At 40.9% G+C, this 23,030-nt stretch overlaps 4 protein-coding genes across 6 annotated transcripts; 1 reads left to right on the top strand and 3 right to left on the bottom strand.

Moving 5' to 3' along the window:
- Nucleotides 1-218: 218 nt before the first annotated feature.
- Nucleotides 219-2,418, bottom strand: LOC115048828 (3-oxoacyl-[acyl-carrier-protein] reductase FabG). Its single transcript, XM_029510610.1, has 8 exons — nt 2,311-2,418; nt 2,056-2,226; nt 1,390-1,568; nt 1,012-1,105; nt 860-929; nt 718-754; nt 556-619; nt 219-424 (listed from the first exon to the last, which is right to left on the bottom strand). Exons 1-8 carry the CDS (start codon nt 2,386-2,388, stop codon nt 266-268), a joined length of 852 nt encoding a protein of 283 aa, XP_029366470.1. The 5' UTR covers nt 2,389-2,418; the 3' UTR covers nt 219-265.
- Nucleotides 2,419-2,541: 123 nt separating this feature from the next.
- On the bottom strand, nt 2,542-4,356 carry ppil3 (peptidylprolyl isomerase (cyclophilin)-like 3). Its single transcript, XM_029510611.1, has 6 exons — nt 4,319-4,356; nt 3,966-4,040; nt 3,617-3,710; nt 3,450-3,517; nt 3,238-3,356; nt 2,542-3,039 (listed from the first exon to the last, which is right to left on the bottom strand). The coding sequence occupies exons 1-6, from the start codon at nt 4,319-4,321 to the stop codon at nt 2,913-2,915; spliced, it is 486 nt and encodes a 161-aa protein (XP_029366471.1). The 5' UTR covers nt 4,322-4,356; the 3' UTR covers nt 2,542-2,912.
- A 2,625-nt stretch (nt 4,357-6,981) lies between these two features.
- Nucleotides 6,982-15,937, bottom strand: lrrc8ab (leucine rich repeat containing 8 VRAC subunit Ab). Of its 2 annotated transcripts, none has more exons than XM_029510254.1 (4): nt 15,607-15,937; nt 14,990-15,117; nt 10,255-12,373; nt 6,982-10,114 (listed from the first exon to the last, which is right to left on the bottom strand). In XM_029510254.1, exons 3-4 carry the CDS (start codon nt 12,364-12,366, stop codon nt 9,839-9,841), a joined length of 2,388 nt encoding a protein of 795 aa, XP_029366114.1. In that variant the 5' UTR covers nt 12,367-12,373; nt 14,990-15,117; nt 15,607-15,937; the 3' UTR covers nt 6,982-9,838. The 2 variants fall into 2 exon arrangements, with proteins under 2 accessions (XP_029366114.1, XP_029366113.1); XM_029510253.1 differs by having other exon boundaries at nt 15,700-15,937.
- Nucleotides 15,924-21,055, top strand: hscb (HscB mitochondrial iron-sulfur cluster cochaperone). Of its 2 annotated transcripts, none has more exons than XM_029510258.1 (6): nt 15,924-16,368; nt 16,465-16,561; nt 19,087-19,167; nt 19,318-19,462; nt 20,399-20,446; nt 20,596-21,055. In XM_029510258.1, the coding sequence occupies exons 1-6, from the start codon at nt 16,022-16,024 to the stop codon at nt 20,688-20,690; spliced, it is 813 nt and encodes a 270-aa protein (XP_029366118.1). In that variant the 5' UTR covers nt 15,924-16,021; the 3' UTR covers nt 20,691-21,055. The 2 variants fall into 2 exon arrangements, with proteins under 2 accessions (XP_029366118.1, XP_029366117.1); XM_029510257.1 differs by having other exon boundaries at nt 19,078-19,167; nt 20,596-21,054.
- The last annotated feature ends 1,975 nt before the right edge of the window (nt 21,056-23,030 follow it).

Here is a 23,030-nt window from a genome sequence, read left to right as displayed (position 1 = left end):
GCATTTCAGCTTCCTTCTCTACATTTCACACCTGGAAGCTGTCAAGTCCTGACAGCTACTACCACTGTAAACATGGGAGAAAAATTGTGTCCTTGAAGTTATGTGTTCTTTGTGTCCCTGGAACTTCTCTCCTGAGTTTAATTTCTGTGGAAAAATGAGGCGACTCACCTGGAGCCACAATGGGTAAAAAAAAAACAGCACACAGCCAGATGGAGACTTTGAAAGCTCTATATTGACAGACTGGGGTGTGATAAAACAGCTGCTCTCATCTCGGGCACATGGCGTGACGTCCTCCATCAATGGGCAGGTTGACTCCAGTGATGAAGCTGGCGGCGTCAGACGCCAGGAAGGCGATGCTGTGGGCCACTTCCTCCACCACACCTGGTCGGCCGAGGGCGTGGGTCGTCTTACACTTGGCAAGAAACTTGTAATGAAAAAGCACACGTAAACATTTTTAGCTCTACAAGTTCTTTAGTTTTATTTGCTTACAGCCTGAAGAAGAACCAATGAGGGCAAAGCCCAGTTAGTCCAATTAGGTTGGATGACCTGCCTTACCTGAGCGTACTGCTCCTCATCCAGCCCTCCTCTCTTGTGGACTTCTGTGATGATCACACCCGGGCTGAGGAGACAAGCACTTCTTCAGACAAAGCTGATTCCAGGTAAATCTACATTACAAATGCCATCTGAACTAAAAAGCAAAAATAAGACGTTCAATACCAGACTGAGTTCACTCTGACTTGCTTTGCTGCCAGCTCTGAAATAACAATAATAATAATAATAATTTAAAAAATCTGTCATGTTTTTTTCTGCGCTCTTGTGAACTTACAATGGTGAACATGCCTAAAATGCCTCAACTCACCAAGTGCCACACAGCACGTGAACTGGTCGATGGCAGACTTGGACATGCAATAGGCCAGAACTCCAGGGAACTACAGAGAGAAGAACGTTAGTTCTCAGAGACACTTCGAAGTGCTGCAGTTGGAAACTGCTGGCCAGCTGCATAATACTCACTGATCTCTGTCCATTGACGCTGGACACGTTGACGATGCAGCCTTTGGTCTTGATCAAGTGCGGCACACAAAGTTGAGTCAGATGATAAACAGATCTGAAATATGAAACAAGAGCAAGTGATGTTAGAATCAGTGTTATTCACATAATTTTATGGCTGATGGGTTCTACAGAGAATGGCGTGTGTGACCGGAGACCGTTTTAACACAAAGGTCCAATTGCACATGTGCTAAAATCTCCCAGTTCAATTGAAAAATAGTCTACAGGCATTAAATGCACACACAAAAACAGTCGCATTCGATTAGGTTCGTACAAATTTGATATATCCCTGCTGCTGTGCACTCTTGTCTCCATGACGATACCACGTCAGGCCTTTCCTACCTCACGTTGATGTTCATGACCTTGTCATACTGGGCGAGGTCTGTGGTCTCGATGCTGCCCATGGCCAGGATGCCGGCGCTGTTGACGAGGATGTCCAGCCGGCCGAAGTGAGCGATGGTCTTCTCCACCGTCCTCTTCACCGTCTCTTCATCAGTCAGGTCTCCAGGAACAAGCAAAGGCTGCACAGTTGATGCACACACACAGCCATTACACTGTGGCATCAAGAAGGATTTTCTCAATATTTATCTCTATGACTCTACCCTCTGATCATAATAAATAATAAACATAATCTAATACTGAAATGTACAGTTTCATATTTCCACTTAATCTCACAAGCTCACTTTACTGACATATTTTCCTTTAAACGTTATCGTTTATTTTATTTTTACATTCTGTCCACAAAGTTGTGGTAATATTTCTCTTTCTATTCTGGAGCAGCTGTAACTATATTTAAAAAAAAAAAGTGTATCTGATTTATCTTCATTCAGGCTGTTACAGCTCAGATTTAATTTCTGATTCAGTCCTTCCAAAGCAGACTAACACGTTTTGTGTTCATCCCACAATGCATTGCGGCCTCTTTACTATCGACAGCCTGTCTGTGTGTGTCCGCTGTGTTTTGAGTATTTTGTCGGGTGAATAGTCTGTAACGGTGATGCATGAGGATACCTCGGCGGCTCCGGAGTCTCGGCACTCTTTGGACACTTTGCTCAGGTTGTCCAGGTCTCGGCCGTTCAGAGCCAAACGGGCTCCCAGTTTGGCGAACAGCACGCTGGTTCCTGCGCCGATGCCGGAGCTGGCCCCGGTCACCAGAGCCACCTTCCCCCGCAGGGAGAACGCCTGCAAACACGGACAGAGACACGGCTCCGCTCAAACTGCCTGCGAAGGGGGAGCACAAAAGCGGAATTTCGTGGGAAGACTCACTTTGAACGCGTCTTCTGAGGCCATTTCTGCGCAGTTCGGACGAACCCGGTTGGTCTCGTCCCCTGCTGATGACGTCATTTGACGAGACCGCTGCTGGCGTTGGAGTTGATGTGTAAATTTTAACCAGGCCCTCAAACAAAATGACACTGCTCTGTTTGTTTGTCTGTGCTCCTACAGGTGATCTGAATCAGGCTCCAGAGAATGAGTTCAGTTAAAAATAATAATAATAATAAAAAAAGTTTTATTTAGAACAAAAGTTTGGAAATGTATTTACATTGTCTATTGAGAAAAAACAAACACCCAGAAATGTTTCCGTGAACGATCTGCAGCTCTTTGTTGACTTTATCTGAGATAAAAACAGCAATTTATTTAAAACTGTTGGTGTCACATAAGTAACTGTAAAAAAAAAATTGGAACCATTGCTTTTGCACTGAGGTTCTCAGAGACATGATGTGACTAAGATGTATAACACTATGACATTTACATTAAATGTCACACCTATTGGGAAACTGTTTGTTTATACAAATTAACATTTCCCAGGTTCAGTCGAACTTTGGCAAGGTATTGTACATTTTGCAAATAAAAAAACAAAACAGAGTTGGCTACAAAGCAAAAGGATTAGCATGGATGGTCACGTCCTTAATCCGGGTTTCCGTCAGCGGTCGGAACGTCTTCTCATTGACAGGCAGTTTCTCCAGTTCATCCAGTGTTTCCAGGCCATCAATGATCCTACATGTTGAAGAGAGTGATACGATAGTTAAAACTAAAATGAATGGGAGATGAGCAGAGACTGCGGATTCCCTTCATCTATATTTCATGTATTAAATAAAGAACATGTAAATAATAAATTACTGGTCTATTTTCACTGCATCACAGCTTTGATCTCGTATAAATATACCCTCATTAACTGCTTTACAGATTACATACTTTCCAAACACTGTGTACTTCATGTCCAGATGAGGCTGTTTGGCATATGTGAAGAAGAACTGGGAGCCGTTTGTGTTGGGGCCATTATTGGCCATGGAGACCACTCCTCTCACATTGTGCTGAAATTAACAGAACACAACAGTCACAATGCTGAACTCTTGAGTCACGAATAAAAACACATTGTGGTAAAACTATCCAGAGTATGTTCTCACTTTCAAGTGCTCACTGAACTCATCTTCGAATTTGCGACCCCAAATACTTGTCCCTCCTTTGCCTGTGCCTGCGGGATTGAGTAAAATATCACATATGAAATCCAAAAGAGCGAGGATGTGAACTCTGACATTTCTGGTGTCGGTCAGGTAACGAGAGCCGTCCGTACCAGTTGGATCTCCAGTTTGAACCATGAAGCCTTTAATATTTCTGTGGAAGATGCAACCATTGTAGAAGCCACTCGCACACAAAGCGAGAAAGTTCTGTAAAGATAATGACAGATGTGAGCTCATCAAAGAAAACATAGCTGGATTTTTATTTGTCTTCCATTTTAACAAATGCACATCACTGAATTACAGTTACAGAAGAAGCCCACATGTATGAACTGATGAAATATATCACAAGTAGGATTTAAATGCCAGCATTTGTGTGCAGACTGAATGAGTTTACAGTTAACTAGTGATGTGAAGAGCAGCCGTGTTTTTTACGCTGAAATCTGAAATAAACATGAGACAAACCTCACATGCTTTCGGTGTGCGCTCACAGAACAATTCAATTTTTATTTCTCCCACGTCTGTATGAAGGGTAACAGCCTGAAAAATTAAAACAGACAAGGGAAAAATAAAAGCAATGACAACCTTAAAATATTTAATTTTTCACAAAGCCTCCAGTCCGAGTCATTCAGTCATGCTAGCTATGTAGCTTAGCATTCTGCCCGGAATAACCAAACAGGAACATACAAAGACGCTACACAAGCTAACTGGCTAACAGCTGTTTTAACTGGGTTTAATGATAATTACGTTATTAATCCGTCATTCATTTGATTGTTTAGTTCATCACATTTTTAACAACAACCTTCTGTAAACTTTACCATTTCAAATCTTGCGTCCGTGAGTCGGTTCGTCAGAGAAATCCGTCCGTGTACGGTCTGTTTTCCGGCGTGATAAAGGTTCCTAGTTCCGCAGAGAGATTTTCAGGAGCGACAGACGAAATGTGATTTTTGATTTTGATTTTGATTTTTCGCTGTCATTGCTACGAAAAGAGTTCTTCACAAATATTGCAAACCTGGATGCTTCAGGGGAAATATAGACTTAGATGATTGATTTATGAATTAGATTCGGTTTCATTAAATTATATAATGTATATATGTAAAGAAGCTACATAGTGAATTTATATAGATTTTAGCAGTTTTTACTTCAGCCCACTCCTTTTTGGACATGTAAACCCAGAACTGTTTAATGCAGCTTTGCTTGTTCTTTGTTGTATGTTTTGTAAATTGTTCGATATTATTGCTTATAATATTTATGATAGTTTATTTTTCTAATTTAGTGGCTTTACACTTGTTTTGCTGCAAATGCTTTTCTTCTGTTTGTTGTTTATATGTTCAAAATAAAGATGTTTAGAATTTCAACATTTAAAAAGCCTTCCCTGATAGAATATGAACACATTTGCTTGGGGCTGATTAGCACGCTTAAAAAAAAATCTTCTGATCCATCATTGGAACTACAGCCAACATCCAAGCAGAAGCTGAGCAGAAACAATGGCCAACCAACTTTATTTGACTTCACCCTACTGGATGGTGTACAACATTCAAACCGAAGAGTCGCTCATTGTCCCATCATTCATGTCAATACTGTTGCATCGATGTTTTAATGAGAAACTTTTGGTAAAAGGAAAATAAAACTAACAAAAAGTACAACACAAAACCTAATTTGCACATCAACTATAATGGCTGGATTTGAGTTGGGGGACGCCGACAGTGAATTTGTACCCATGTTGATAATTTTAAGAGGACAAAGAACATGGATGAACATCAAGGGAAGGGGAAGAAGTCCCATTAACCTACATACACACGCTCAAACACACTTCATCTGCACTAATCACAACAACAATTCTGATGTAACACAGCTCAGTTAATACATGGTGATTGACAAAAACTCAAAGTTTAACCAAGTGGCTTCTTTAAAAATCACAAAACACATTTTGCTTCAAACCGGCAGTCAATATTAAATACACCAAACTAGAAAGTAATGTATAGAAATGCATATAAAAATGTTATCACAACTGTTTAAATAAATAAAAATAGGCGTAATAAAAAACAGGCAATTAACTCAAAGAAGAAGTGAGTACTAGCTGGTTTCCTGAGAAATTTAGTAGCACTATCATAATACTAATAGCTGTCAAAATGAAACTAAAATAAAATGGGTCAAACGAAAAAGAAAAGAAACAAAGAAACAGATTTGCAATGACTGCAAAACAAAACCTAATATATTTACTTCATCAGCAGTCCATACAATGTTTTTTTGTGTACTGACCATTGACTTGCAGTGCTCACCAAAAGAACTGGCATTTGACATTTGTGACGTCGCCTTAAATTACGCGAGCTGATTGTCTTAATCAACGGGGCATTGCTGAGGCCTTCTGGGTATCCTTTAAAATACTCCAGCTGGGACCTTAAATAAAGGATGAAGAGTATTTTCTGTGTAAAATACTTAAAATAGTCATCAAATATCATGTAAATCTCATGACTGGCAGTCTTTCAATTGAATCTTTCCCATACCAGAAAAAACAAACAAACAAACAAAAAAAAAAAAAAACAACAACATAACAAAATCCCCAAAAAAAAAAAAAAAAAAAAAAAAAAAACCCAAACAAACAAACAAACAAAAAAATATATATATACAAAACATGCGTTGTATACATTAAGCTGTATACCATTATTTGAATTATTTACCTAAATGTATCTTGTGGGAAAGGTGCTATAGTGCAAAAGCATTCTCCAAATCAAAATCTCCCATAACTCGATATTTTCACCACCATGTTGGTAAAAATGTATATGACAAAAAGAACGCCCATGCACATTAGAAAACTACATCACCGCTAACTTTTACATAGTTTAAACAAAGGCAATATTGCACAATATAGGATAGTTAAAATGAATGTACACAACTCTTCCTATGCTTTTCATCCCAGGTTTTGTACTTTATATTGCCACGGTCCAAGTGTCCGTGCTGTTAGGTTTATTAAAACATAAACTGATATTTTATTCTTGAGTAAACACAAGAACCCCTGTTGTGTGCGTTGTGTGGTGTCCAAGCTGTGCATTGATCTTGAATTCCCCATTTTTAGCAACATGCAATTTACTGTGTCAAAATACAAGAGCAGAAAGGTCTCTAAGGCAAAAAAGTGTGAAAATTCTCTACAAGCGATCACACTTTCAGACCAAATAAATTAAATCTTAACAAATAGATGACCTGACTGCTGAATTAAAATTCTCAAAGCATCTCTCAAATATGTTGATTAAAATAAATGCAAAATGGTGATATAATATTACAGCAAAACAAAACTGTGAAACCAGGACCCGGCTGCCTTAAGATGTTAAGCCAAACTTTCATAGATCTAATTCTCTAAGTCTGATTAGTTGTTACTCTATAATCTTTAAAACTCAAATTAATTTCTAGCATTATGTTTGTTTTTTTTTCCCCTGATCGGGACACAGACACACACACACACACACACACACGAAGGAAAAAAAAAAAAATAAATAAAATAAAAAAAAATCATCACACAGTAAAAGAAAAGGAAATGTTAATTCCCAAAGAGCTGGTTACTTTAGCAATTAATATTTAAACACAGCTGCTAGATTTCTAGATCTCTTTTACAAAAAAAGACTGGCAGAAGTTTTAATTGATAGTTTAAATCATTTTGTTCATTTCCTTTCCTGACTCTTACAATCTGTCAGCAGTGCACAGTGACAGTAGTTACAAGTTTAAGCTGCACTAATTCAGATCCTCCTGTGTGTAATTCAAGCTGGCACAGCTAACGTCACAAGGTGAAGCTATGAGACTGAAAAATGTCTGCGGAGTCTAGTGAAACTTGCTTTCTGCATCAAAATATAGTCCAAAGTCATAAAAAAAAAATAATAATAAAATAAAGTCTTCTGTGCTGAACAGAGGTTACAACAAAATACCAGAAACAGGACATGACAAAAGAAGTAAAATATAGTTAAGGCAAATTGATCTGACATCCATAGCTCTTTTCAAAAACACCCCATAATCTGTTTTGCCACTGAAAGGACTAAATTAAATATTATTTGTTAAAATGTGGCTTCATTGTTTAAGCTTTAGGAAGCAAAAGCATTTTCTAAATTTCACAAGTTGCCATTTTGAAACTTATTGCATTGTTCTTTTGTTATACACAACAAAAACTCTGATAACGTCACTAAAATCATTATTCAACTCAGCTTCATGATTTCCATTTGCACGGTGGAGCAAACAGGGGCTGTAAACTCATGCACAGGTGAGCAACATCTACACTTAACATTGCACAATATTTGATTGCTTAAGTTCAGTCATATTAAAATAACAGAATGTCTTCCCTAAAAAGTGGAAACATCATATTACAATGTTATAGTCAACAGAAGAACCCAAGACCAGGAGCCCAGAAAGAAGACTTGAGGAGCTTTCTGGTCATTGACTTGTTTTCAGACAGTAGCACTTAAAGGGCATACACGCAGACCGGCGTTTTGCATCCACCATATTAATGGTAATTAACCAATGTAGTGTTTCAGATAAGCATCAATGACAACTTCAGACATTATCAAACGTATTTCAACATCACTGTCATCCTCACTCCTCATTTGAACTCTTTTGAAGCAGACAATTCACCTCATTCAAAACTTTGTCAATATTATTCCCATATTTTTTCTTGTGTTTGTGCAAAAACTGAATACAGCAAGACCATGAAATAGATTTTCTGTATTCCCACTGCTTAGTACACTGACAGTTAAGGGTTGGGTATCCGCTTCCTGATAACATGCTTCAGTAATGTAACTGTGTGGGTGGGCGAGTTGATGTTTTGCTGGGCCACTGGGAAACATTCAGTACAGAAACTCCCCTTCCTCAAACACAACACTCATCTTTCTCCAGAATGAAGCCATCAACCCTTACGCCCGGCCGTAGGGATGTAATGACGCCAGGTGTTTGGTAGCCGGCGACAATACCAATGAAATTCCTCCATTCTCAACACCAAGGTCGTTAGAAAAACTGAAAGCAGAGGCTGCTGCTACATCTACTGTACTAACATGCATACACATGTACACACTGCAGTCAGTGTGACAGATAAAATGGCGACAGAGGCCAACTAAATGTGAGCACAGTTAGCTTGAACAAGGTGACATTAGCCTTTGTTAACATTGTTACAGCAGCTGATATAAATTTAAAACTCTCTTCTTCTCCCTGAAGTGTGTGAACAGATCCAGATGCATGTATTTGAGCTGTTTGTTTCACTGTTTGTTTCTTGGTTGTTTAGAAACAGTCAGTCTGGTGGTGATTTTTTTTTCCCCCTCCACACGTCATGGTAGACCCGTAGCTGCACCTGCTGCTGCCATTTAATACTTAGTTGTTGGCGACTGTGCCCGTCGGCTTCTTCCTTTCGAGTTTGGTGTGTGACTAGATTGCTGGTAGTGTGATTAAACTGCCCTTGTCAGTGCCGACAACATCGGTGACAGTAGCCAGCAAAACAACTCTGCCTCATCTGCAGCGCTTACACTTCTAACAGAGTATCCTCTTTATGAAAACACGTTCTCTGACGTGATTCATTACTTCTCTATGATTTTGTGTCTCACACTCTTGATTTTCACAGCACGTTTACACACAGCTCACATTAAGGCATTTTAAGGCCAGTGTCATCCCTCTGTAGCAGAAACACACCGACAACTACAGTTAAAATGGTGTCGATCTGTTGTGGAGATCAGCTAAAGAGAGAAAAGCTGTGACGCACTGAACAGTCTAACTCAAACTCAAAGTGTAGTTTGCTTTGTGATCATTGCTTGTCATGCATGTCATTGCTCATATGCGGCTTTGTCTTTGATTTTGTTAAGATACAGAGGAAAAAAAAAAAAAAAAAAATTAAGCTTACTTTCAGCCTCCTGCCTTCCTCGATTCATGATTTTTCCATCACATGATCTGTTCCAGTCGGGACTTTAGTGCAATTCAAAACAATTGGAGCAAAAAATGGTTGCAGTTTGACCATCAATGTACACAAAGCAATTAGGAGGGAGAGGTGTTAGAGACCTTTCTACCTCATGTGTAAGCACACACTGCCAATCACAACGGCACTGCTTCATTATTGCTGAAAAGCATCATTATGGGGTTACAGTGGAAAGACTTCAGGATGTGTTTGTAAGGTTTTGAAAAATAGGATGGACAAGAACATCGGACCAGAATCGACTAGAATTAGCATTTTGGTTCTGCCTAACTGCCACTGGTCCTTGATACCCAACCTTACTACTGGCAGTCCACCGTAGCAGGTCCACTGCCCGCGTCAGCCTTCCTCCCGTGTCAGGGCCCAGTTAGTGAGCGACTGCTTTTACTCACAGCGACAGACCTGTTTAAGCTTGTTCTTTGTCAACCTTCCACAGCTGCTCTTTAACCTCTGTGGGCAGCGTGTTGAAGAGGTCCTCCTCCACCACCAGGCCGGTTCTCTTTAGCTGCCGGCACTCGCTCAGCTCCACGGGCAGACACTCCAGGCGATTTCCTCTCAGCTCTATCTGCGTCAGCCCAGTCAGCTCTCCAAACCGTGACGGCAGAGACTGCAGGCAATTGTTCCCCAAGTTTAAAGTGCGGAGCTTCTTGCACTGGAACAGCTCATTAGGCAGACTTTCGATCTTTATTTCAGAGTGGGGAGGGTTTTGTGAAGGGAGAGAAAAGGTAAGAGATCATAATTAGTTATTTTTAATAGGCAGACAAACCACAACTAATAAAAACAGTACAATATACAGATCAAAACTAAAAGTGAACTACTCACCCTGTTGGCCGTCACTGCCAGGTACTGAAGATTTTGGAGGGATCCGATTTCTGCTGGGATAATGGTCAGGTTGTTATGGCTCAGGTCCAGGAAGCGCAGCTTACGACAATAAAACAATTGGCTGGGAATCTTCTCAATCTTGTTCCGGTTCAGGTACAGCTTCTCCAGGTTGACAAGCGTGCCAATCTGGATGGGAATGTAGGCAATCTGGTTGTACCAGAGTTTAAGGCAGACCAGCCGATGAAGGTGCTGGAAGCTGATGATCTCTTCAATGGTCTTCAGGTTGTTGTCCTTCAGGTCAATCTCCTGCAAATTGTGCAAACTGAATATTGAGTGCGGTATTCGCTCTAGATCACAGCGAATGAGCTCCAGTTCCGTCAGGTTCACCATCTTCTTCAAGCTATTGAGCACCATCAGCTTGGTGCCTTCATTATTGATGGAAAGCTTCTGGAGGTGCAAGCCCACATCAGTCACCACCTGAGGTAGCTTGGTAAGATTGCTCTTCAGACGAAGAACTTTGAGCCTCTTGAGCTCTCGGAGCCCATCGATGACAATGTAACGGTTGTTCTCCGCACTGAGGTTCCCCGTCAGATGAAGCTCACTCAAATTCTTCAAACTGTAGATCCACAAGGGGATCTCTTTGATGTCAGTGAACTTGATGTGCAGGGACTTCAGGTTCTCACGCAAAAAAGCCAAAGCTGGAGCTTCGATTTTTGCTGGTGTGTGATACAGCCACATCTCTCGCAGGTTGACCAGCTGGGCGATGATTGGCGGGATGGTGACGTCTGAGATAAGCTCCAGTTTGAGAACCTCCAGCTCCATCAGGTCGAACACTGTGTCTGGAATGCCACTTAGCATAAAAAGGTGCAACTCCAACTTCTCCTGAGAGTTCTTAGTTATCCTCTGCCTGAGCTTGTCCAGTGTCCACTCGTTGTTGAGGTTCATCTGCCTCAGCTTGTTCTCGCTGACTTCTGAGAGGAACACGGCAAAGCGTTTGGAGTACAGAGGGTCATACTGATCGATCATGTGCAACATGAATGCAAAGTCATTCTTCACATCGGGTATGTCACTGTAGCTGCTCTCTTCCCGTATCGACTCAAAGGAGTATTTCTTTAACGAGCGCCGAAGCATCCAGCAAAGCGTGTACATGCAGATCAAACCATACACCACGACTAAGCTAATGTAAAAACATGCTAAGATTTTAAAAAGTGTGGCCAACGGATGTGCGCAACGGTAGACGCTGTAACCCGTCAGGCTCTCTATATTTACTGAACAATCGACACTGAATTTAATATCGTGCACGTAATACCCTGTGTAGCAGATTATCAAAATAAACTTAATGACCTTGATAATAGTCTGGCGGATGTACAGTCTGTACACAATGTCTCCTTCTTCAACGTGAATACGAAATTTCTTCACTTTTTCAAACAAGGCTTTTGCTTGTTCGCCCTCCTTTTTGTCCAAAACTCCCGTCTCTGTTCTGTCGACAATGCCTTGCTCAAAGCGCGTTTTTGTCCTTTGTAGCATAGGTACGCTTGCTTCCACATCCTCGCTGATAACGGACTCCTTGTGATCCATTGAGCCATTCATTTTCATTGGTTTAGGGTCGCTCTCTTCGACCACTGTCTCTGACAGCGCCCTTGTTGTCCACGGGGAGTCAAAGCATTTCAGTAAGATTGATACAAAGTGCTCTAGTTTGGAACTAGTCCGTGGAAATTTAAACCAAAAGTTGCTGCAAGCTAGGAAAATAAGCGTGTGAAGTAACACTAGGTAGGGAAAATACTTGGCAAACCAGTGCAATCTATTCTCATAGCACACTGCATCAACATAGTTGTACTGGTGGCGATCCAGATCATACTGGATCCCTTTGGGCTCCAAATACAATGATTTGGAGAATGTAGAATTGAAGTTCTTCTTGCAGGTCTCATTGACCACCCACTTGCATGGTAGGCAAATCATCTTGTCCTGGGTGACCTGCAGTGTCCCTCCAAACACAGAAATCATGAGCATAACAATGGAGATGTAGTCGGTGAACACATCCCACCATGGTTTCAGGATGCGATATGCTGGCTGTGTGTCCACAAAGTATCGCAGCTCGGTGATGGGGATCATGGTTTATCTGAGGAGTGCAAAAAAAAAAAAAAAAAAAAAAAAAAAAAAGAGCGTTTACCAAAAATAACTGAATTAGAGTGGAATATTATACCAATCAGTGTAGAAATCTAAATTCTCCTGCACATCCACACTGAAACAACCTTTACTAGAACCACAACACAATACCAAACTGACAAATCAATACTACAGTGCGAAATAACAAGGTCATACATCAGATGATTCCAGTGAGTTTGAAGGCTGTCAGGAGTAATGAAATAGAGATTCCCAATTGCTGTGACAAACAACTGGGTGACTTCACTGTGGGGGCTACAATGCTCAGATTTAACCCCCCCCCCCCCCCCCGCTAAACAGGCACAATTAATTCTTTGCTCAGGTGCGAGATCATGCTGGACATAGCATTTCAAATGTTGAGGCCAAAAGCCAAACCGGCCACTTGTAACATTAAAATGCCTGTATTTTAATTTAAGTCCCACTGGCTCTCGTGAGGAATTAATGGGTTGACCTCGAGAAAATAGTATCACACTAGAAATGAGGCATTAACCTAATCAATGTAGGCACACTGTAAACATGACAAATGGGTAGATTAACAGAACAAGACTGGCTTAATCATGACAAACCTATACACCCGATTTTCATCTGGAAATCACTTAAACAGGCACTCAAAAAGTTCCGCTTCTCATGTTTTACAGTTAATTATAACAACAAAGCTATTTAAAATGATTATAGAATAATAAGCATTTAAAATTTTATGATGCATTCTGGTACTTCAATGATTACAGTTAGGCAGTGGCATAAATCAGACATATCTGAGCCAATAGTTCATTAAGGCTGTCAATATAATAAATGGACTTCTATAGCACAATTTCAAGGTAAGTGCTGATACTAATCCAGGAGATTCCATAGATGTACCACTGACTTTATACTTTGGGCGGACAGAGTGCTGCAGGACTGAGAACTAAAACGTGTAAATAAGTTAGTATTTTTGCACTGATGGTTCCCTTGAGCTAAAGATGAGGGGTATTCTGAATTTGTGTTATGTTGAATGACTGAAAAAAGGTCTGTGGTTCACACAAGCTCCAGATGTTGTGAGGTTTCATTCTATAATCCACAAAAGTACTACACTTTTGATTTTAGAGGCTAAATGGGACTGCAGATTGTCTGCAGGTGTCAATTAAACTATCTACTACTCAAAAAAAAAAACAACACAAAACAATTTTACAGCTGCTTTATGTTGACACACTGAAGTAATACAATTGTGATGTCGCTCTTTTGCAACCTAATGTTGATCTTTCAATTCTGCTGATTATGGAGATTATCCTGCTGAAAAGAATTACAAAAATCATGACCTTTTCCTCGTCACAGCTTGTCTTTCTTTCTTTGTGATGACAGAACCAAAGTGGTACAAGTTCTTTGGGTTTGGACTACAAAAAAAACATTTCTTTTTTTACCTGATTGCAATTTTAAACATAAAACATTTAGCCCGTTTGCACTCAACCATCTATCCATTAAAAACAAACAAACAAACAAACAAACAAACAAATAAATTACTCAACAGCCAGAGTGAATAATGTTCCAAATGCATAACGGGGAGCACTTCATGGCAAAAGTTAAACTTCACATATTAGAGTGCCTAAAGTCCTCAGGTGTTAACTGAATTGGCCTTAAGGGAAACGGTGAACGTATTTTATTGGTTAACACAATTTAAGCTTGAGAAAATGTATGATATCGCTGTGAACTGAAGTAAAATTTCAAATACAGCACTAAAGAATTGAATCTAATGTAAATCCACACACCTAGGCAGCTGAAAACCTACCCAAGGTACACAGGAGAGTTATTACTTCAAAATTACTATGGAATACCCCCCAAAATAAAGCACAGATGAACAACATATTTAATATACACATGCAGCTAGAAAGGCTCCCAATCCATTTGGGGGAAAAAAAAAATAAATAAATAAAAAAGTTCTACTTACAGATCCAAACTGTAAATTTCAATATCTCCATACATATCCAGTCAAGTGTGATCCACAGCACAGCCAGATAAAGCCCTCCAAATCCACCTCTAGACTTGGGAGAGTGCGACACGCCCAGCGTGTAAGCCTAAGAAAGTCACTCTTCTACAGATGATGTTCCGTTTTGGCTCGTTTAACCCAAACAACAGAGTTGCCGGAGGAGCCACCTTGCTCTCCTGCTCTCTATTCTTAGCCGTTTCCGTTAATAATACCCAGAGTATTGTCTGTGGGGGCCTTGAGAAGCACCTCCCTCGACCTTCAGGAGGAGATCCTGTTTATCTTATTGGAGCTGCTGTCTCCGACCAGTGTCTCTCTGGAATAATCTACAGTCACCTTTTGCACCCCTGAAACACCCGGACCATCACATACACAACAAGACTGAAGAGCTGGCATTCATCACAGCATGTACATTGTTAGGAAACTGTAAAAGCATGGAGTCCAGACGCCTAGTCTTGATGCCTGGCCAAAAAAGCATACTTTGACCTGGCGCCTGTTCAAAGAAACTTTAGTACACACTGCAGCCATTCTGATCACAGACTGCACATCGAGTCCAACGCTGCCGACGAGATTGTGTGGATGATGTACAGCAAATCCACGCACAGAAATACTCACCGGTTTTGGAAGTGTTATCTGTGCTCCAGTGCCCGATGATGTCCCAGGTGGACCAGCCACTGTCTGTGTGTCCAAAGCTCTGCATGGACCATTGTCCGTCTCATGGTCTAGGGATTTCAATAGAAGACCTAAAAAAAAGGGACATTTAAAGAGAGTTAATGAGGTTTTCAGCTGCTTTAAGTTAAAAGTTACCTGTACATGTATTAAGTTATATGCCAGCAACAGAACCCCGAAATAAATAAGGTGTGCCGTAGTAATTATAAATGTGATGCATCACCATCATAATATTAATTCACATTAAACTTGGTACACCCTTTAATCCATCATCACTCATCTTTGTCATTCGGCTAACTAGCTCAGCAAGCTAAGAGAAAATTAAAGCAGGGTGCAGTTTTTTTTTTTTTTGTATAAAAAGGTGATAAAATGTTACACATACATTTAGATAACCACATCGGTGTGCCACGATACGTTATATAGAAGAAATTACCACAAAAAAAAACCAACACATTTCGATGCTAAGTAAGCAAACACACACACATTAGCAAACTAAGCTAAGCTGCTATTAGCTGGTTTAGCTAGCCTAGCTGTACGTGCTAACCACCGGCTCCTTCTGTCACCTGAAAGTTTACATTCCGGCTCAAAACTGAAGTTTATCCGACGGCTGTAAAACCGTCGGCGTGTGTGAAAGGCCGCCGAGGTGTTGAACTCACAGGGTTTCAAACCCGGCGCTGTTTTCACACCAATTACTGGCCAACAAATTGTGTTTTTCTGTAGCTAGCAGCTCGGCTTGCTAGCTGTTGTTTGTCTCCTCCGAGTCCGCTTGCACCGCCCAGCCGACGGGTGGCAGGGTGCAGCTTTTTAACGCACCCCTCCTCCTCCTCTTCTTCTTCTTCTGCTTCCTCTTCTTCTTCTTCTTCTTCTTCTTCTCCTTCACCCGAGTTTGGTGAGGACAGATGTGGATGTTTTGACAGCAGGATCCCTCCCGTGTTTTTGGACTGACCGCCCCCCCCTCGGTGTGTTTTAAAGGCAGGGATGTTGTCGCTGAACCGGCTGCGGATCGCGCTCTCCGCCCGGGCCGCGCTGCACCCGAACCGGCCCGTGTGCGCCCCTAAAGCCGGCTCGCGTCCGGCTCACAGCCTCCCCAACCGGGACGCATGGCACCGCAAGGTTACGGCCAAAGCACCGGGGGAGGAGAGGGGGTTGACCTGGTGCACTGGACCAGGACTCAGGACTTTCTGCACCAGCCGGGTCCAGCAGGGCTGCTGGAACTGCTGGAACTGCAACCTGCCTCTGGGCCAAACTCCTGCATTCTTCTGCAGGTCCTGCAAAGTGGTCCAGCCCCCCGAAGAAGGGGCATCCTACTTCCACATCATGGACTGGTGAGACAGCTGTTGCATCATCATCATCATCATCATCATCATCTGTGCACAAACAGCAGAGCATCTCATGTCACCGTGTGTGTTGCCTGTTTGCAGTGACTACACATTCACACTGGACACACAAAAGCTGCAGACAAGATACTTGCAGCTCCAGAGGTCTCTGCATCCTGACAACTTCAGCCAGAAATCTGAGGTAGGAGGTGGATGGGGGATCATTTGAGGGTGGAGGTCTGTTAGTTGGAGGGCGTTTTCCTGTCAATTAGCAGCAGAACGCCAGGAAACAGGGTCAGGCCCTTTTTCCCTGTTTTGGCAAGTCGACTGTACATTTTTGTTTTGCTACTGTGATTCAGTATGACTTGGCCAAGAAAATCATTCAAAACTAAGTAGTTTTGACAACACGTTGCCCCTGCAAAAATAAAATTACCCACATTAAGCAATCAAGCGAAGAATCAAATGCTTTGTTGACATTAAAGATGGCTCGTTCAAGTTCCCCCTTAAGCCCTTATTAATGCCATTTATTACAGCTGACTCCTGTCTGCTGTGAAAAAGATGACTCAATACTGCAACTTTAAAATCTTAAGGCAGAGCAAGAGAAAATGAAAGTTTGACATATGGAGACCTTTTCCACCCTCCATCTGTCTATATATTTAATAACTTTTGCTACAATCTATCTGTCGCGCAGGGAGAAATTATGGCTCATATGTCTCAAAAGAAACTGGGCAGTCAAGATGGAAATCCAAGGGTCGAATTGAAAACATATTTGGGCAGGGGAATAAAAGTAAGCCTGAAAGAGCCACAAACCCCAAACCATCCAGCGAAGTTAAGTATAGGGCAGCACTGAATGACCACTTTCATTATTTATTCATCTGCCATTTATTTTCTTGATCAATTAGTTAATTATTCATCATTTTGTTTATAAAATGAAAACAAAAAAGGCCAGAAAAATGACTTTCATAATTTCCCAGTGCCCAAAGGCAACTTGCTCAAATTGCCTGTTTCATATGGCCAACAACCCAAAACCCTGATAGTAAATTTCCTGCCATGAAAAACAAAAACAGTTCAAATCCTTGTCACATTAGCAGCTTGCTTTAGCTTATTCGCCCTAAGATACCTGAAATGACTAAATTTAGTTTGCCCAATGAACTGATTAAGTGAATAATTGGATCAGCTTTCATCAAATACATGGTGGATATCTGTGCACTGCTCTTACCTCTTACCATTATGTTAGAAAAAGAAGAAGAAAGAAATCAAAGATATCGCCGTTCAAAGTGAACTCACCTATCATTTTAAATGGACATCTGTCAAATTTTGGACATAAAGGTCAGTTCTAGATGGTGAAGGCTGATGTGAGAATGTGCTGTCGTGCCATCAGGGTGAATTCAGCTCAGACCATAAGGCTGCAAAAAGCCAGAAGAATTTAAAGACGTGGTTTCCTACCAAATTATGGCTAAAATTAGAGGTGCTAGCAAGTGGCATTTGGGGAAATGAAGGATATGGTCTTTTTGCATTCCACTTATATTCTCTGCTGCTTTAAGAAACATAGAGTATCATTAATAAAATGCCGCAGCAAATTCTTGGTGATTGAGAAAATAAATTTGCTTTCAGTTTTGATTAATCTATTTTTATATGCAGACGCCTCTGATCTCCTTGGTAAATTACATTCAGCCCAATGCACTGATGAGAAAAGTTGGGACTACATTCAACATAAAACTCTTGACAAGATCAGCCTTAAAAATGTCACAGAAAGAAATACAGCTCACAAATAAGACCAATGTATCTGAACTGATTACATTTATTATTTGTAATAAATAGGACAAAAGTTTCACATCAGGCAGTTGCCCCCTTCTCATTAATCCTTTTTTTTTTTTTACCTGCTCTGCAGTTTAGAAGAAATACGGATTATGGTTACGAGGCGGAGAACAGATCTGATGATTCACATGTAATTCATTCTGTACACTCGGGCGGAAAAGCACAACGCAGAGTGTTGTCAAGAAACAATACAAAAGCAAAACTCATATCCAGCAGAGTGTGAGAAAAGGCAGGTTGCCTAAATGGTTTCCTCGCACACAACCTGTCCAATATTACACTGACTGTGTTTTATTTATCAGCTCCTCTGGCCATTTTTTCTTAATTAGACATCCTCTAGCCTCGGGGGTCTTCATCATATATAGAAAACTCATTACTTATACAAGGCTACAAGGCAGCCACCTACTGCACTGGTTGTTATTACAAAAACAGCTCCACACGATGGGCCCATGGGCCAGAGCTTCAGACTATTGATTTTCTCGAGAGCTGACAGACCTGATAGCTGCAAAATGTACTCAGATCTGCCAACCATTTCCAAGATATTTTCCTTCCATTCTTGTTTCTACACATCTGTGGTGTCAATCCTCCACTTGAATCCCTTGAAGGGTCCCGAAACTGCTCAAATTTAAAGGTGTTGCTTTATGTCATGCACCTAATTGATAGCAGCACGGAGAACTTGGTATTTATAAAAATGACAGCAGTATAGACTCTAATGGCAAGGTGTAAAAAATACCCCTTTTTGGATGTCCTATTCTGGATAATGTGAATAAATGTTGTTTTACATGCAAAACATGTTTGTTAGAAATCACAATAGTGCAGATTTTCTTTCATCTTATTAAGGAATAGATGCAGACTGAGGTTGTCACAATTAGAAGCAGAACTCAACAGAGCTTTCTTTTGCAGAAAGAACAGGAATATTCAGAAAGCCAGTCAGCTCTCGTGAACAAAGCATACAAGACTCTGCGTAAGCCTTTGAGTCGCGGCCTTTACATGGTGAGTGTGAACTCTCAGCCTCTGCCTCTAATGAACAGTTTATTTTCATAACTTCCACCTCTGTCTGTCTGATCGTTCGAGAGCAGCATCTTTACCATCTGACATTCAGCAGAGCAGCAGAGTTTGATAAACTGCCACCTTATATTTCAGCTGGAGCTGGAGGGGATGGGTATAGAGGAGGGCACCGACTCTGGGGCCGACGCTGAGTTTCTAATGGAGCTGATGGAGATCAATGAAGCTCTTGATGAAGCACAGACCCTCGAAGAAGCCAATAAGATCGCCCAAGACACGAAAGGTAAACAAATATGCCTGTTTAGTTAATTTAGTGAAAGTCCATTTGAAAGATTTAGCCAATTTATTGAGCCTAATTTTGCACAAGTGGACAAGAACAAGTCTATTTTCTCAGTACTTGGTGCTGACACATCAGCTATTTCAGACAAAACCACTTTTTTTTTTTTTTTTTTTTTTTGATGGAAAATTAAACATTATCATCGACACAAGCATACTTCTGCATTCGGCTGAACTGCTCCCCGAGCATGCTGAGACATGCTTTAGTCAAGATGCAAAGGTTTCATTTCTGGTCAGTTTGGCGATACCTGTGGTTACCACGGTAACAGCAAGTGGAGTGTCATAGTGCAGCTACTTTGTCAAAAGAAGAAGAAATGGTGAAAATGTTTACAGTGCGTCCATGAAAAAAAAAAATAAATAAATAAATAAAAAAAAATAAAAAAAAACAACCCATCTTTTGTGGGAATGCATATGCAGGTCAGGAAATACAGACTCTGCCACTAACAATAAAAAAATACAGCATACATGGAAAAGTAATTACAGAATAAAATACACTGGATGACTAATCCCGACTATAAATGGCATGAGAGGGTTGAGCTTATGAAAATCTTAATTATGTAAGTAATCGTTATGCTTAGAGAACGGGCATAGTTCCCTGCCTTCAATGCACAGTGACCAAAGGTTAAACATCTAAAAATAATGAAAATATGACAACATCAACGTTTGCATGATCCGTTCTGTATCGTTTCTCGAAACCCAAGTGCTGCATGATCCGGACGCCAAACTGCGTTGACCCAATATTTCCCTTTGAGTTGCCTGATGTTATTTTTCGCATCAAATCGAGCAGTAACTCTGAGACAGGCGTGTGCGCGCGTCTGCATTTCTAAGAATGAAAAACACCACATGTGCAGTGTCATGTTAACATCTCCTCCTTCACTTGCAGGGAAATTGGCAGACTTGACAGAGCAAACAGACGCTGCCCTCCGTAAAGGTATTGTATTCAGATGTTGCACTGAAATATTTTCCTTTGCTCCCACGCATTCCTTTGTGTGTTTGCTAATCTATGCTGAGGCTTGCCTTTAAGTTGCTGAGTGAGTCCTTGATTGAACTTCTTTTTGCACTTATTTTTTTTCCTATCAGGGGAGCTTCAAACTGCCAAAGCACTGCTTGCCCAAATGAAATACCAGGCAAACATCGAAGAGAAAGTGAAGGAAAAACTCTCTCAATTGATGTAGTTTTTTCCCTTATTTTGTGTCACCTTATTTTATATTTCTAGCCACTTTTGTACAGATGTGCACAAATTAATATATATTTATCTGCAGTAATGTAAGTTATTGTTCAAGTTAAATAATAAAACAAACATAACTGAATTAATGGTGATTGCACTTGTACTTAATCTGATATTATCGATTAAAGCTGTTCAGATATGGGGATGTAATGGGATGCATACAGTATCTCCCCTGAATTTTCACTAATTTCATAAGCCTAATCATATCTGCTTGTGCCTAATGTATCATTGAAGATGACAGAGATCTTTAATTGGTTCTGATTAAAATGCTGCTCGGAGTGTTTATATGATTATCCTGCCTATCGGTTCAGCGTTTTGTCATGTCAGGCCTACTCACAAACAGAAGGCTGTGGGTCAGTTCCTCGGGTTACCTTTAGGTGGAGACATTAAACCTCGACAAGGATCCTGCAGAGGAAAAGTACATGTTGTACAAACTGGATGTGAGAGCAGGAGGAAGTGCTTTATTGAGGTGGACAGCCTATTGAATTGTTAATGGTGGTTTCGTATGTAGCATTAATGCTACGATAACTAGAAAGAAACCCGCCTAACGACGGCAGCTCAAAGAGCTCAAGAGCTCCGATCTGCTTAATGTCTTTCTCACAAATTGATGCATGTTGACCCCGAACATTCATGCCTGCACCACAGTGACAGTGCATCAGAATGTAAATTCATCCACCTTCCTCCTCATTTAATTTTGGTGGCGTGCTTTTTTTTTTTTTTTTTTTTTCTCTCAACACTGTTGAGAGAAACTGTCATGATCTGTAATTGCTTTGCAAATTGGAGCTCAAATCACATAAAAGATTTTGATCTGAGAAAGTGATATTGTTGCAATCGCACTGAATGTGGGGAGGTGTGTGTGTGTGTGTGTGTGTGTGTGTGTGTGTGTGTGTGTGTGGGTCACTCAATCTCATAGTGGAAACACAACCACGGATCACATATATGAAAAATGTGATTTGAGACACACCGGCATCACAATCTAGTTAAACAGCTCTCTGCTCTGTAGTGGGCTTCTGCACTGATGCTGCTTCTCGGTGCAGCTCAGTCCACAGGCACATCCCTCCATAACACATCCTGACAGGTTGTTTATTAAGTCTGGACCAACAATGCCATGTGTCGCAGCCTTTTCTTTTTTCTTTTTGCCGCTGAGAAGCAGTTTCCTTAATACTCATGGATAGACACTGAATTAAACTGGACCACTCCCACCAGAAGGGGCACTAACAGACCTATTTATTATTCATGTTGTAATCGGAAGGCATCTACGGGGCCTTTAAATTAATGAGAAAATGTGATCGACCAACACTGAAGCGGCAGCTGTCTCCCACAACTCTTTGAAATTGAGTTTGAAAAACACAAAAAGGAGGGAAAAAAAAGAAGAAGAAGAAGAAGACACATTACTTACTGCAGCCCGGCTGTGAAATTGACTTGGATGGGAAAGCTTGGGAAAATGAACTGGGTACATGCGACCACCATGCAGCTTCAGGGATGAGTTAGGTCAGCGGCAGACACACACCACACAATTTACCGCTGCTGTTGAGCTGTTTACCTGAACCTGCTGTTGCCCTGGGTTCATTCACTTATCCTGTGCAGGGCTCCATGACCTCTTGGTTATGTTAGTGACTTCAGTAGTTTGGTATGAAGGGAGAGAGCGAGAGAGAAAAAAAAAAGCTTATTCAGTTTCTCGTTGCGATTTGAGATGAGCGAATCGATAACCACTCTCTTATGTGTCTACTTAATGTGAAGCTACAGCCAGCAGCTTGCTAGTTCAGCCTCGCACGAAGACCTCATCTGTCTGTAGCTTCACATAAGGACAGAGATGAGAGTTGTTTCAATCTTCTTGTCAAACTCTGAAATCCTCTCTTTGTATTATTGAAGTTGTTTCCCTGCAACCCGAATGACAAATTTGAGTGGATTAAAGATCTCCATGTGCAGCGTGAAAAATGAAATTATTCCAGGGATATTCTGGGCCGCTGTGGTAACCTGAAAAATGACTGTAGAACAATTTTACCTGGATTAAGGTGTTTAAATAAGCCCCCAACAATGTGACTAATAACGCATGTCATAATTGCAGCATTAATCATCTCCACATGGCCTGAAAATAAACTTGATAATAAGATTAATGTGTTCCTATGACCGCCGTCTTAATCATAATGTTCTCATAATCACATTAAGTGAAAAGCTGGTGGAGTTTTTGACTGAAACCCTAATTGGAAAAAAAATGTCTCGTTATGGACTCTGTAGTTCATAACAAGGACGTGCAAACGACCGCAGAATGCCACTGAGACCTTCA

This window comes from Echeneis naucrates, chromosome 9 (genome assembly GCF_900963305.1).
Source record: "Echeneis naucrates chromosome 9, fEcheNa1.1, whole genome shotgun sequence".
Lineage (NCBI taxonomy): Eukaryota > Metazoa > Chordata > Actinopteri > Carangiformes > Echeneidae > Echeneis > Echeneis naucrates.
The sequence above is the reverse complement of the archived record's forward strand: the minus strand, read 5'-3'. Positions and strand labels throughout refer to the sequence as shown.

Bases quoted from the DNA above. Each gene is read 5' to 3' on its own strand.
- hscb (XM_029510257.1), top strand. From the start codon at position 16,022: ATGTTGTCGCTGAACCGGCTGCGGATCGCGCTCTCCGCCCGGGCCGCG. The intron at 16,562-19,077 runs GTAGGAGGTGGA...TTTCTTTTGCAG, and splicing joins ACTTCAGCCAGAAATCTGAG to AAAGAACAGGAATATTCAGA. The intron at 19,463-20,398 runs GTAAACAAATAT...CTTCACTTGCAG, and splicing joins GATCGCCCAAGACACGAAAG to GGAAATTGGCAGACTTGACA.
- lrrc8ab (XM_029510254.1), bottom strand. From the start codon at position 12,366: ATGATCCCCATCACCGAGCTGCGATACTTTGTGGACACACAGCCAGCA. The intron at 10,115-10,254 runs GTGAGTAGTTCA...TCTGAAATAAAG, and splicing joins TGGCAGTGACGGCCAACAGG to ATCGAAAGTCTGCCTAATGA.
- LOC115048828 (XM_029510610.1), bottom strand. From the start codon at position 2,388: ATGACGTCATCAGCAGGGGACGAGACCAACCGGGTTCGTCCGAACTGC. The intron at 1,569-2,055 runs GTATCCTCATGC...TCAACTGTGCAG, and splicing joins GAGACTCCGGAGCCGCCGAG to CCTTTGCTTGTTCCTGGAGA. The intron at 755-859 runs GTGAGTTGAGGC...TTGTTATTTCAG, and splicing joins CACGTGCTGTGTGGCACTTG to AGCTGGCAGCAAAGCAAGTC.
- ppil3 (XM_029510611.1), bottom strand. The intron at 3,711-3,965 runs GTTTGTCTCATG...TTATCTTTACAG, and splicing joins GCACACCGAAAGCATGTGAG to AACTTTCTCGCTTTGTGTGC. The intron at 3,518-3,616 runs GTACGGACGGCT...TCAATCCCGCAG, and splicing joins TCAAACTGGAGATCCAACTG to GCACAGGCAAAGGAGGGACA.